Raw genomic sequence first — 14,914 nt, forward strand, 5'->3', positions numbered from 1 at the left:
CAATCAATAGTCCCACTCACAGCTTTCTCCTTTTAATTGTTATCATCCCTCACACTGGCTGCCAGTCAGGGCTTTTGATGTGTCACACACTTGTAATTCCCACGCGCAAACAGTGACAAATAGGCTCCCTGTGACAGTTTTTTAAATTAAAGTAAATTTTTTAGCTACAGTTTGCCCCTTTATTAGGAAATCAGTGTGCACAACATGCTGATACAGCCAATTAAAAACTCAATATTGCAGTAATAATGTGTGGTTATCACAAAATACCATGGCACACCTAAATAAACCCTTAATTCATCCAGTTAGATTTGACAATATGCTGCCTCTATGCACGCTAGAATTACTGTTTATCTACATGGAGTCTGGTGAGGTTGTCAATGGTAGTTTCTTGGCTGTGTCTTATTTAACAAAATAGGACCTTACTCTTTACCAACAAGGTTTATCTCTATAGGGGTCTTTTCCATAATGTTGTCAGACACTTACAATAACCTGAACTTGAATTGATGATGCACACATGTCCAGAGGGGTAACAATGCAGCCTGTTTATCTGCTGCCACCTGCAGCACTCTTGCTCAGTGCTGGACCAATTTCAAAACCTGTTTCTTTTCCTATCAGCCACTCAGACATAAAAACATGGGAAGATAGGGTCCAGGTTGAACATTACAGAAGTTTTCCTTTAATAAACACAAATATATCAATGCATTAGTGAATATCTGTGATGCAAAGTCAAAATGTGTGCCAGTTTGTGGAATTTAACCCTTCTCAAGTTAAAATTTTCAGAGCTACTGGGCCCCCAATTCTTAGAAGTCCAGTCTACCCAGAAGTACAGTTGAGAACAGCACATGAAACTCATAGCGTATGATTTGTTCATGGGAAAAAAAAAATATAAATTATCCTAACAACACCTCTTCATCTTTAATGGAAATGATGAAATGTGCTTTTGGGCAAACGCTCACCTTCTCATCTCACCACAGCAACGCATCTACCTCGCACTGAAAGAAAATTACGGAGTCCACTGATGATTTTAGTTTGGTCATGCCTGCTGTATTCATGAGGATATCATTTGTTGTCAGTCTGCCGGGTTGAAACTGCCGTGTTTGCTCCAAACAGAACCTTGACATGCCATTTCCCATCATTTTTCCATTACATTACAAGTTGAATCCTGGAGGCAAATAAGTAATCACATCTGTGAAATTATTTTCAGTAGACTTTTAATGGCATTTGTGGTTCCCAGGTGTAAACGCGGTGGCTATTCAGTTCTTAAATAGCGTGATGGAGCAGAAAGGGAGGCAGAGTTGTGATATTTTATCTTACATTTGAAACCCCGGCGACTTGTCAGGCCGATGTGTGTTAAGCCTTTTTGCTGTGTCTCCACAGCGGCTGTCTCCCTGGGTGGGCCTGAGAAAAATCAACGTGTCGTACTGGGGTTGGGAGGACATGTCACCCTTCACCAACAGCAGCCTGCGCTGGCTGCCCGGCGAGCCCAGCGACTCTGGTTTCTGTGCCTACCTGGAGGAGCCTCAGGTGTCCGGCCTGAGGGCCAATCCATGCACCGCCACTGCCCACGGCCTCATCTGTGAAAAAGCTACTGGTAAAAGACACTTGCATGCATGCATATGCTTCATGAATATGTTGGAAACATCACAGAGGAATTACAGTTCCTCTCTTTCTGTCTTTGCCTTTCCCGTCTAGGAAACCCAAATCAGAGCACCCGTCCCTCCTGTAAGAAGCCTTGCTCCCTGCACACCACCTGTGCCAACTGTACCAGCCAGGCCATGGAGTGTATGTGGTGCGGCAGTGCGCAGCGCTGTGTTGACTCAACTGCCTATGTCATCTCTTTTCCCTATGGCCAGTGTCTGGAGTGGCAGACTGGAGATTGTGTGGGTAAGTGTCTTTGACTAAACTTAATCTAGATGAGGCTTCTCTGCAGTCTATAGTCTGGCATTAAGGAGGCCGGCAATAAGCTCTCCTAGATTGGCTTCTGTAAGCAGTCGATATTCATCACTGCCAGAAAGGAGGTTAAGGGAGGAAAAACAGCTTAAAGTGGAAGGTGTTTGTGTCGGAGGGAAAATGGTATTAGTTTCCTGTGATTGGCTTTGGAAGCTGTTTTTCTTTTCTTTTTTTTGCGTGTGTAATGGCCAATTACTCTCGCATATAGTCGCCCCAACTGTTAGATTTCCCTGCTGACCACGCTGCAGATGGACTCTTTACCGTTAGCTGGCTTTAAGTGGTTTAAAGACAGTCACGTATCAAGGAACAGTTTCTGCCTACAAATGACTTCACTCTCTGAATGAGAAGAGAGGCATGATGGGATAGCTGCACGTACAGTAATGCAAATATGAATGTTATTATTGTTTTAGTTTTTGGAGGAGGATTTCAGGAATAGATTCAGCCGAGATTTTTTTAAATCAGGCAACTTTGGACCACTGCAAAAGGATAGAAGGCCAAAACCCAAATGTACAATTTTACAAATGTACACCCACTTGTTGCGGCAGTTTATAGCAGTTTATGATTTCACTGAAAATAGGAATATGTAATATAAAATGTGGTTTTCAAACTTACATTCATGACTGATATTTTTTTTAAATTAAATGCACACTATGCAGGGATGTTGGTTACTGTTTGTGAAGTGAAAGTATAAGCCAGATTCACTCTCGTTTCCCCTCACTATATTTGTGTTTTTTCTGCGCTGTCTCGTGGATGCCTGCTGCTCATGGTCTTGCACTTAGTCGCTACCTTTTAAAGGGCCGTACACATGCTGTGTTTTTAACCGCCTGGAAAACGCAGAGCGCTGGGTGCTACTCTTGTGCCTTTTTTGTGCTAGCTTTTAAGAGCACAGCTGCATCAAGCAACCTTGACCTGCACAGTATAGCCTATTTCCCTAAATTCCTGAGTGCAGAGCTGATCTTCTTCCAGGCGTTATTATAAGTGTGTAGGCCTATCGTCCGTGGCACAGACGTAAAGCTCTGGCAGCCCTGCACTTACATGGTCAACTTTTCCATATCAATTCACAGACTGATATTTACGGAAGGATACATGTCGGCTGTGATTGGTTGTTTCTCATCACATGACATGAGGTGTTAAAGCTGTCTCAGGCCACAGTGGTTGTGCCCTGAAAAATAGGCGCTAGGGAATGCGTGCACGCTGCAACGGCATCACTGGCATTTGAGCGCGTCTGCTGAGCGTCTACATTGAAAACAATGAATTTCATGGTGCAAAAAAATGCAGCACGTGTACGGCCCCTTATAAAGACCCGACCTCACCTGAGCGCTGTGGGGGGTACACACCCAGAAACATCCTGAACACAGAAAATAAAAAAACACAGGCAGAGTCTGTGCAGAAGAAAACACACTACTAGTGGGTCATAAGTGATGATTGAGAGGGATTACTTCCGTATGAGTCTATACATTCTTTTTCAGGACAACCCTGCATTGTATACCTTTAACGTAAAAAAATAAATAAATAAATAAATAAATCTCACATACCCACTGTAGTACTCCAAAATACCCGTAGAGGTACCCATACCCCCATTTGAGAAACACTGTGAGAAAGAGGACACATTTAAAATTAAAAAATGTGCGAAGCTCTGTCATCTCTTTACAATTTGAAACTATTTCATCCTTGCATATCATGTACATGCTTCTCTTGAAGCATCAAAAAGGGCATTCCCATCTCCAAAAGTAATGAAATAAGTATTCGACACACACAGAGGTTTAAATGCTAACAGTATTTTCACATTGGTAAGTTGATCAGAGAGATCCCTCACCTGAAGGTCAGTGCGGCGCATCAGGTCGATGCTGTTGTGCTGCGTAATGTATGAATTATACCCACAGTTGTGTCAGATCGTAAAAGCATCTCAGATCAGTTTAGCGAGTAACAAATTTAGGGAGCTGAAGGGTGCAGTTTCAAATTCATTTGTGTCAGCTGGTGTTAGGTAACCCTGAGACATTTCTGTACACTGTGGATATTTGTCTTGAGGATTTTGTCCCTTTCGGCGTGAAGGACAGAGAAGGGTATCCTATAAATTCTCTCTGTGTTTTCTGCTGGCTCTGTCTGACTTTGCTCCTTCACATTCACTCTCAAAGTTTCAATCACCAATTAAGTCTCAAATTACCCCACCTAACTTTACTTCTTTCCTCCTCATTTTCAGTGCATAGAGAGGCTTTCTTTATGCTGAGTATGCTGCATACATGTACTCAAAGCCATACAGCCAGTATAAAATGCCCTGTAGTATCATCATGCAGGGGCAGGCTGTGATGTATTTGTTGCACCCAGTAGAAAATAGTCTAATTCTGCAGATCTGACATTGCACAAGTAGTTCTTATTTGTGAGCTACCAATAGTTGGCAGTAGTTTGTTGGGGAAGGACGCTTTATTTATGGCATTCAGCTACAGTTCGAGTGATTTCTACCTGGCATGTAAGTAGCAATCCAAAATACCTCTTCAGCTTCTGTGTAGCTGTATCTTACCAGATCAGTCAGCCCAAACGCATCAACAGCACATCTCTGCTATGAACACACTATCTGTCTATCTGTTTAATCAACACTGGTCAGAGAAAGTCAGAAAAATCCCCGGAAGCTGTATTTACTTCAGACAGAATTCTAAACATGCAAGGTCGAGTCGACTTTCACTTTCCCCTCGTAGCATTTTCCTCAGGCCTTGATTTGATCTTTTAAATCAGGACTGGCTCACTGTTTCACTTCCTGCAGATATGCTGTAGGGGACGAGTATGGAGGATGGAAGCGACCAAAATAAAAAATAAATGAATGACTCAGTAAATAATTGAATATGCCCTTAAATGTACCAGAAATAATACTGAAAGTAAATATTTGCATGAATGAAAAAATAAATGCATAAATGATAAAAAACAACTAAAGTACGTTCAATAAATGAAAAAAAAATAAATAAGAAATTAGTTTAAACAATAATAATTAAAAAAAAAAAGAATAGATAAATAAAAAGTAAAATTAAATAGGAAAGTAAAAGGGGAATTAATACAAAAAAAAAGAAAAAAAAGAAGCAAATTAAAACATAATTATCAGGTGATGTCACATTTAAAAAATGAATGAATGCCTACATTAATTATGCCTCTCCACTGGGGATAGCTGTGGCCATACATCTGTTCATACATCCGTTTGTACATCTGTCAGTTCCATCCTTGTGAACACGATATCTCAAGAACGCCTCAAGGGAATTTTTCAAATTTGGCTCAAACTTCCCTTGGACTCAGCAATAAACTGATTGGATTTTGGTAGTCAAAGGTCAAGGTCAGTGTGACCTTGTGTCTGTGTCATTCTCGTGAACGTGATATCTCAAGAACACGTGAAGGGAATTTTTAAAATTTGACACAGGCGTCCACTTTAACTCAAGAGTTAACTGATTAGAATTTTGACAACGGTCAAGGTCAGTGTGAGGTCACAAAATATGGCCATAACTCAAGAATTCACATTCTTATGCTAATTATGACATAACTTCCCATAACTGTCTAATAGGCTAAAATAATGAAGTGATGACATTTTATATCCAAAAGGTCAAGGGTCAGCTTCACTGTGACGTCATAATGCTCTGCATAAAACATGTTTCAGGCCATTATTCAATGTCATATCTCTCTGTCATGTCTCATATATCGGGCCCTCTGTAAGCATACAGTTGTAACAGAAGGTATTTGCCATCTGTTGATTGCAGGGTGCATTTTGAGGCATGTCAAGACAGAAAAAAAACAGATACTGAAGTGGCGAAGTCGTCATTCTGATCAGTATTTAGAGTCTCTGTGAAATCCAGCAAGAACACTTTGCGAGCAGTGAAACAGCCTGTAGATACAGATTAGAGTAAATGTAACCCCTGGAGATGATGGACAGCAAAGTGGATGTACAGTAAACTGATTTTATGAAATACAAACTTGTAGAGTTTTACCTCAAAAGTAATATTTTGACGTCATTTTTGATTAAATGCTGGAATTAAACTTGTTTTTATTAAAAAGAAAAGCCCTTGAAAGCTTCCATACATAAATTCAGACGGTGCTGTGGAGAGAATCGAGGCCAGGATTACAGGTTGTGTTTGCTTGGCTGGTGAAAACTGTTAACACTGGATGACGGGACACATGTTTTGCCGTGCAGCCCCACTCATAATCACTGTCCAATTTATGTAACAGCTCCAGGCATCAGATTTAGTTGCCCATGTTCACACATATTGATTTATCTGTCAGAATCCATGCGGATAAATGTGAATTTTGTTTGTGCGGCAGATTTTGTGTTTGAGCGTGCTTTTGTGTTGTGGCGAGACAAAAAGTCCTCGTCCAGCTGCTTCTCTCCTCAGAATGGTATGTTAGTGAGAAATCTGCCACTCGCGTCCTGTCGTCAAAACAAACTTAAATGGCCTTACTTTGTGCTGATTGTTCTCGCGTTGTCATGGTTTCACATCCATTAGCAGAATAGCTGGAGATTTGTTTGACATAAACTGAGGTAAAAGCACTCAATGTTTGTCTCCTTAAAATAGTAGTGGCATTTCCCCCCCCCCCCTTTCTGAAGTGTCTGTCTGGCAGGCAAGTGGCGGCGCTGAAAGTTGTCAAGCAATTTAGTGGCCTGAAAGTTCGTCCCCCAGCTGACAAAACAGCATCGCTCCCCGGCTCCCTTGGGTTCCTTGCTTTAGAGCGAGCTGCCACTTCACACATCACATTTAAACCTTTCATTGAACTTTGCTCAAATCAAAAACTTTTCGCCGGCCTCGGCTTGCTGACACATTTTCTGTCTCATTCTATGGCTTTTTCTCCTCTCAATCAGCTGTTAAAAGCTCAACACCTGCTTCTTATCTTCTTATGTGCTCTCAGATCTGTTGTCCTGACAGCTCACCAGATAACCAGCTTGTGTTTTCGGTGCAAAGCACGTTAATGTCATTAATCTGTAGGGCCTGTTAAAGGTGAAGGAAAGACTGAAGCTGAAATCCTACAAAATAAAATCCCTGAAAGCAACACCCTACAGGGTTCTTGTTTGTGACGACATTGGACCTTGTTATTTTTAGTGCTTTGCAATTGATCACAATTTGCACTGCTGTTTGTTTCAAGGTGAAACCCTGGTAAACAAACGTTAAAATAAGAAGAAATGGACAAATATGGCCAACAAAGGAATACAAATCAAGACAATAAACATTTTTTAGTTTATATTTTTAAAAAGCAGAGGAGTAGAACAGTCATAGAAGACATTCCACTTTGATACTGACAAGAAATCTATTTATTTATTTATTTGTTTATTTGTCAGGGTCAGTGCAAGAAAACATTGTGAAAGGCTCCTGTCCCTGGTTAGGATTTTCCTGCTTAAAATTTTTAAAGGTCATGACATACCATCATTACTACAATTACACTAGTCAAAATGAGTGCATAATAAATAGTGTCATGTAAATATATGCATCCAGGGTTTACACGGTCATGGAAAACCTGAATAGGTCATGGAAATCCACAATCTTGTTTTCCAGGCCTGGAAAAGTCATGAAATTTTGTTGTTTCATTAAATAAATTGCGTGGATGACCTTCCATATTATGTAACGTAACGGCAAATTTATTTTCTGTAGCTGCTGACGTATCATAGCTCTGCTGTGCGTAGCTGTGTGTAGATGTGTGACGTGATTTAAATGGAAGTTTTGGGGAATGTTTTGTAATAGCTCTACACAAAATAGTCAAAATTTGTGAAGTAGAATAAATTTAAAAAATATTTGTTCAAAAAAATTAAAACTGAAAAGTGGTGCATGCACATGTTTTCACCCCCTTCGTGATGACACCCCTAAATAAGGCCTGCTGGGGTGTCGAAGCAAAGGGGGTGTATACATTTGCACTCACCAGCTTCAGGGTTTTTTTGTTTTATTTTATTGTTAATATGTTTTTTTTATTTTCATTTCATTTCGCCAATTTTGACTGTTTTGTGTAGGTCTATCACAAAAAATCCAAATAAAAATACATTGAAATTACAGGTTGTAATGCAACAAAGTAGGAACACTTTAAAGAGACACTGTACCTATGTCCCACTAATACTTTTAAATTGTGCTGCATTTTTGAGATTAATCAACTGACCTGGGCAACCTAGGGCGTTCAGTTGTCACTCGGAGCACCAGTGCTCACTTTGATTTAGTTTAAACTGCGCTGAAAGTAGGCCAGTGTAGTTTAACGGTACAGTGCATTCTTATTTCCAAACAAATTAATCAACGTGTCAACCCAAACTACAGACTGTCACTCCCCGACTCTGGGAGCTCTACGGCTTCGTGTCCGTGGGCCGACGTTAATAATACAGTTAATATTTAGACTAAAATTTTGTGTACAGATCTGTTTGTGTTAAAAGTTGTGAATGGTCATGGATTTTTTTTATTGTGGCTGCTTGAAAAGTCGTGAAAAAGGTTTGAAATTTTGTCCATAAAAATGTGTAGGAATGCTGCACATCATATTACAGTCATTTTACAAGTGTTGCATATATTTTCATATGCAGGTGTGTATTGTTTCCTAAGTCATGGTAATATGCAGTATGTGTATGTGCATAATTAAATGGGCATATGTCCATAGCCTGTATGAGTTTGTCTGTGTGTTTGTCTGTACCTCTATCTGTGTATGTATCAGTGTTTTCATGCAAGTACTTTCTAGTGCAACACAAGTCTCTCACCCTTTGTTTCTCCTTCAGCCCAGAACTGCTCAGGCCTGCGGACATGTTCCCAATGCCTGGAGCAGCCTGAGTGCGGCTGGTGTGGCGATCCCAGCAGCACGGGGAAGGGCCTGTGCATGGAGGGCTCCTACAGAGGGCCGATGAAGAGACCGGCGAAGCAAGGCCAGCAGGTCCAGTCCCAGGACATGATCCTGGAGCCGGGCAGCTGCCCCAAAGACAAGGGCTACGAGTGGGCCTTCATTCACTGCCCCGGTAAGGGATCCACTTCCTGTGCCGCTTGCTGAAATTACAGATCATGCATCATAAGTGTATGTTCTTGAGCAGTTGTTATTACCCATCGACTGTGGCGTCTTAAGTTTTAAAAGATGTTCTGATCAAGGATTCCTGTTACAGCCTCCCTATGCAACTAATCCCTCCCTGCTGACTCTATGCAACCGTACGCTAGTGTGCCATTTAATGCTGCCATCAAGCCCCAGTCCACGCAACCACGTCATGTAAGATGATGATGTACTCAGTGCGAGGTGTAATGTGAGAATGTGAGGCGTGCTTAGTGGCTCCCTGGTGTCAATAAAGTGTAAAGACAGTGAGAGATCTGAAGTGACATGTGCAAGCTTTTCAGTGAGACTTTACCTCATCATCGTTCAAGCCTTTAGGTGTGAAGCTCAGTGTCTTTGGTATTTTTACATTCTCAAAACTGGAATTCATTGTAACAGTCCGTTCTTAATGAGGGTGAAAAATCAATACAAACAAGGTTAATTTATGCATCAGCCTTTTTTTGTTAAGAACAGAACAGGTAAACCGAAATGTTTGACTTTGTGTAAAACACTACATTTTCAAGGACTGTTGGTTCTTTATGTCCTTTTGATCCATGCCAGGGTTATTTTTAAGGGGGGAGGGGTCGTCCACTCATTCATGAACTAAAGTACATTCTGTTTGTCATAGCACAGAGGAGAATAAAACAAAGTGCTCTAAACAAAATAAATATATACAATAAAACGATTGCTTCAGATTCACATATGATTTTCATGTTTTCCAATATTTTTATTTTTTTTCACATTTTTTAGCTACATGTTTCAGAGAAGAAGTCAGTGGTTCCATAATATGAATTTTCTAAATTATTTTTGTCCATTCAGGGGTTATTGGAGACTTTTTACTCAGCCATTATCCGATTATTGCTTTTTACTGCCTTTTAATAGTATTTGAAAACAAATATCTGTCCTGCTTTTTCAGCCCAGTTGACAAGTTTCCCAAATATATAACACTGAAGTTAAAATCTCTGAGTTGTATATTCGATCTAATTGCTTCATCCACGTCTACCCAATAAGTAGAAATGTTAGGACACTCCAAAAAAAAAAAAAGACCACATTCAGATTTGTTGCTGTGGGAATTTTTAACTTAGGAGTTATAAAGAATGTAAAGTATTCCCTCTAGGATTTCTTGGGCTGTTTTGGGATTGAAGCAGCCTGAAATGTCTGATTAAAAAAATAAAAATAAATAAATATTGCGATGCACATTGCGATTTTTGCAGTGACATCACAGGGGCAAGTGAAGATTGCAAAAATAGTTTTGATGCTGGAACGGATTTTGAGCTTATTATTATGCAGCGCTGAAGGACCGTCCCCGTTAGCATCTCTCCTCCTGCTCTCAGCCCAGTTAGCGCAACCAACATGATCTCGTCACTACTCGTCATACTTTCCCGCTTTTTTGTTTGTTTGTTTGTTTGTTTAAAGATTATTTTTTGGGCTTCTTGGCCTTTATTTGATAGGACAGTAGTAGCATGAAAGGGGATGTAGCCTTTGTACCTGGGGAGCCTGCCCTACTAGGTGACCTACTCTGCGCCCCATACTTTGCCGCTTGAGAAGAAGCCCTGCAGCAGTAGTTAACATCCAACACTGAGCCATTAACAACTTAGCACCAACACTGAGACTACTCACCTCTGTTGTTAAACCTGTAAATAACTGCTGGGCAGTGTTAGTCGTATGATGCTAACAGTTAGCCCCGTCACTGTGTGTGTAACTCTGAGCTTCGGTCCCGCAGCAGCAGTCCTATGATAAACAAAGAGAGAAAGGCTGCAATGAAATGAGATTTTACCCAATTTAAATAGTCAAATTTGCAGTAAAGTTGTGTCGGTTGGATAAAAGATTGTGCAGAATCCTCGTAGATTGGCTGAACGTGCGTTAATTGTTGTGATGAATTCCCTCCACGGATCTGAGCTTGATGTGGTGGACTGCGTCCTACATATGTTTAACCAGTCATCTTCATTTAACTTCATGTTCGCTTCTTTCTCTCACCTTAATTTAATGAACACTGTCGAAAGACCCTTAATTGTAAAGATGAATAAATCCTGGAAATTGGTTTCCTGGTAATGTTACCCTTGATATGCATTGATGAATATACAAACCAGTCTTACATAAAATAAAAATAAACACTTGTTTTTTTCTGTATTCTTTTCCATTAGAGGTCTAATTTGTGTTTTCCCATTGGACGCCTTCACGCAGGTTCATTAAAAGTTGCAAAGCATATTTTAAAAGGCAAGTCTGATTAAATAGTAATTAATATGACACGGCAGACACAAGCCACTGACAGCTCTAATGGGTCTGGCTGCTTTTCCAGGAAGCAATAACAACAACCCTAGGTGTAAGTTTCGTTGGGCCCGTGTCAAATCCTCGCTGTTTATTAGCTATGGGGAGCATGATCAGCATGATTGTATGACTTCAACTCAAACTATTCAAAAATGACTCTGTAAAACAGGGTCCTGTGGGACCTGCAGACAGATGGAGATTGTGACTGCCAGCATGTTGGCAGAAATTCACCCTTCTTGCTCCTAATCATTGAAAATAAAAATCTGAGTTAGTTCCACCTTGTGTTGGCTCGCTCCCTGCCCCCCAGTGTAACCCACAATTAGGGTGCATTAACTGTGGTAGCCATGAGATGCTCGGTGTGTTAAGATCTGAAATTCATGTGCACATATGTTCCTCAATATCTAAGTAGTAAAACTTACTCTCTGTTTCTCTCTCAGCCTGCCAGTGTAATGGCCACAGCACGTGTGTGAACGGCAGTGTGTGCGAGCAGTGCCGTAACCTCACCACTGGCCCTCACTGCCAGACCTGCATGCCTGGTTACCATGGAGACCCGACCAATGGCGGCAAATGCCAGGGTGAGTGCCGCATCGCCACAGATGCTTAACTATTCCGCACACATACGACTTAATGGATTTGCTTGTTATCATTTTGTCGAAGGAGTGGATTGATGGAGTTTAACCCTCACCACCTTCATCATCTGTGCACGTTTCCTTCCAGTCAACAATCAGGTTTTAAACAAATACACAAATTACATTCTCTTTTATTTGGACAAGACCTGCTGTGTGTACATGATAATCAAACTCTTAGAGGAATATCATCTACTTATTGAATTTTAATTAGAGCCTTGCGTGACAGACCGACAGACGGCAATACAGCATCTCAACCAACAGAGGGTACTAGTGTGTGCTGATAAGAACCTGGTGGCAATTAGTCTGTCCTGTTTGATTAATGAAAATATTCCTCCATCTGTTGGTTTCATTAAGTTAAACAGAAAAACAAGTAAAGGTAGAATAAACATCTGGTCTCTGTTGGTTTGTTTCTGCTGTGTGGAAAACACCACTCTCACATAAGATGGAGAAATGTCAAGATTAACTGTGTTTTCTTGACATTAGAGTGAGTGTAGAGCAGATGTGGGAAGTGCAGGTGAAGCTGAAGGTCAACTACTGACTTCTTGTGTTACTGTGTTTTCCTGCACCGTAAAGCTTTGTTGAAAATCTAAATGCATCATGTCAGGATTTTGGATACATACACTGACGTTATAAAGGCAGGATACCAACAAATATATCTGCAATGATTTAATTGTTGTATTAATTCAGGGTGTGGTACTCATGTTTGTCTCTCTGCATATAAAGCTGCTTGATTGAGTTTTTGAATCGCACACGGTGCAGATTTATTATCTGCGTCTCCTGCTCGATGCGGAATAAATTTTCTGGAGTGACTGCAGCCCATAATTTATACAGCATTCGTGTTTTCAGAGCAAAAGCGCATAATGCTAGCTGAATTTAATGTGGAGAATAAACATTGGGCTGTTAGCATAGGAATGAGCATTTAACCAAATATGAAATAACTGTATGTGCACTTGATAACAGTCTCAGGTTGTTATTAAATAAATGACTGACGACCGGTATTAGAGGAGCTTTACCCACACTCCCTGTCCCTTATGAAACATGAATAGCATTCCTGAAAAATTATATGGGGGCTTTTGTTTGAATTGCCAGACTGTGAGCCGCAGACACACACACACACACACACACACACACACACACACACACACACACACACACACACATACACCTGGGAGCTTTATGGTCTCAGATGCCATCTGTTAATGCACAGGCTATAGCTGTAACCTGTAAAGTGAAACTACACAGGTGAGCATCTGTGAAGGGAATATTCTTCTTATTCTTTCAGAGCCTGAGGACGTAACGACTCAAAGTCATTATGTGCCATTACTGCATGCCAGAGGTGTGAACTCGAGTCACATGACTTGGACTTGAGTCTGACTCTAGTCACAAATTTGACCTCACGGAATGAGAAAAGACTTGCAACTTGACCTGGACTTGAAGACCAGTGACCAGTGCACCTTTTGACTTGAAAACACTAGAGCTGCCCACTAGTAGTCGACCAAACGTTAGTCGACCAGAAAGGTCATTATTTGGCATGATTTCATTGGTCGCTTAGTCACAGAAAAAAACAACCACAGGCAAGCATGAAACTCAATTAGAAGCTGCGCCTTGTCAAATAAATCAAAACCTATATAACTGGACCTTGTGGGAATTTAATTTGAAAGGACGTGCACTTGTAGATAAAATATAGGCCTATATTAATGAAGGTTCATTAGTATGGTTTTGTATTTCTCTGTAATGTAGCACAGTGTTAACAATGTTACTGATACTATTCTTTCTCACTCCTTCAACTCAAACCATTGTGTTGCCCCGCCAAAAATATATATCAGGCGACTAGTCGACTAATGACCCTAAATGACGACTATGACTCGGAAAATTCTTAGTCGGGGGCAGCCCTAGAAAACACTTGGTGTCTTCCCCCAAAGATTACATTAAGTGAAAGCGCATTATGACTCCTTTAGGACTTGAAACTCAAAGTTTAGGGCTTGTTTGGGGACTTGTCAGTCTTGACTTGAGTGCAGAAACTTGAGACTTGTGACTTGCAGAACAATGACTTGGTCTCACCTCTGCTGCATACAGATGGATGTTTGTTTGTTTTATGTACAGTGGGCATTCAGCACACCCTCCTATCCCAGCATGACTTGCACACAGTACAACGAAATCCTTTATCACCAGCTGTCGATAACAACAAGTGCAGGAAAAAGTGCTAAGACACTCAGTTAAAAGCAATCCTGTCACCTGAAATATTCATACGCACCATCTTGGGAAATGTGCTAGGGTGGAGGTTTCGAGCTGTGTCCGCTGACCCCTCTGTAATACACCATCTCAGTGGTTTAAAGCCCAGTCAACTGAAAAGTGCAAACCTGAAAGGCTGCCACACCAGAGGCACTTAAGGAGCCAATTCACACATCTAGCGCCGCACTGTTTATATTCCACACACACATGCCTGGTGGGTATCGTGGTGTCCTATCTAGGGGGGGCATATTTTCTCCATCATGTCTCAGATCTTTGAAGTTCAGCCAATCTTTTGGGAAATACACTTGTTTACCATCTCAGCCAGATCGATATCAATTTCATCTCTGCGTGTGCAGTACAGCAGAAGAGGAGTCGGTAGCTTAGCTTAGCACAAACACTGCCAGCAATGGGAAACTGCTAGCCCAGTGCTTTAAAGTGGGGAAAAACAACTGTTATGGGACAAGTTGAAGGAATTGTACGGTTATTGAGCCCTCAGGAGATCCTGAATTCAAAGCTTTAAACTTAACATGTGTATGTGTGCAAGCACATATAAACACTTTACTAAATCCACACTTTCAGCTTTATTGGATGCTAATCAACACTGTTTCTGTTCCCCCTGTTTTCTCCCCACCTTTCTTCCTTTCCATCTGTGTTCTGTCGCCCCTTCCAGCCTGTAAGTGTAACGGTCATGCAAGTGTGTGCCAGGTGTTAACTGGCAAGTGTTTCTGCACCACCAAGGGGATCAAAGGAGACCAGTGCCAGCTGTGAGTACTCCGACCACATGCTTACACACACATGAAAAAAATGAATTGACTTGCAGCCATTTCATAGGA

General features: G+C 41.0%; 1 protein-coding gene across 1 annotated transcript in view; it reads left to right on the forward strand.

Annotated features, from left to right (window-relative positions):
• The window catches only part of atrnl1b (attractin-like 1b), a 106,915-nt gene that overhangs the window by 26,100 nt on the left and 65,901 nt on the right, over window positions 1–14,914 (forward strand). The window contains exons 16-20 of the mRNA XM_050060434.1: window positions 1,378–1,591; window positions 1,693–1,884; window positions 8,657–8,890; window positions 11,658–11,795; window positions 14,752–14,845. Of these exons, the coding sequence (XP_049916391.1) occupies window positions 1,378–1,591; window positions 1,693–1,884; window positions 8,657–8,890; window positions 11,658–11,795; window positions 14,752–14,845 (872 nt within the window). The remainder of the gene's footprint in view (window positions 1–1,377; window positions 1,592–1,692; window positions 1,885–8,656; window positions 8,891–11,657; window positions 11,796–14,751; window positions 14,846–14,914) is intronic.

The sequence above is a fragment of the Epinephelus moara genome, chromosome 13 (assembly GCF_006386435.1).
Source record: "Epinephelus moara isolate mb chromosome 13, YSFRI_EMoa_1.0, whole genome shotgun sequence".
NCBI classification, from domain to species: Eukaryota; Metazoa; Chordata; class Actinopteri; order Perciformes; family Serranidae; genus Epinephelus; species Epinephelus moara.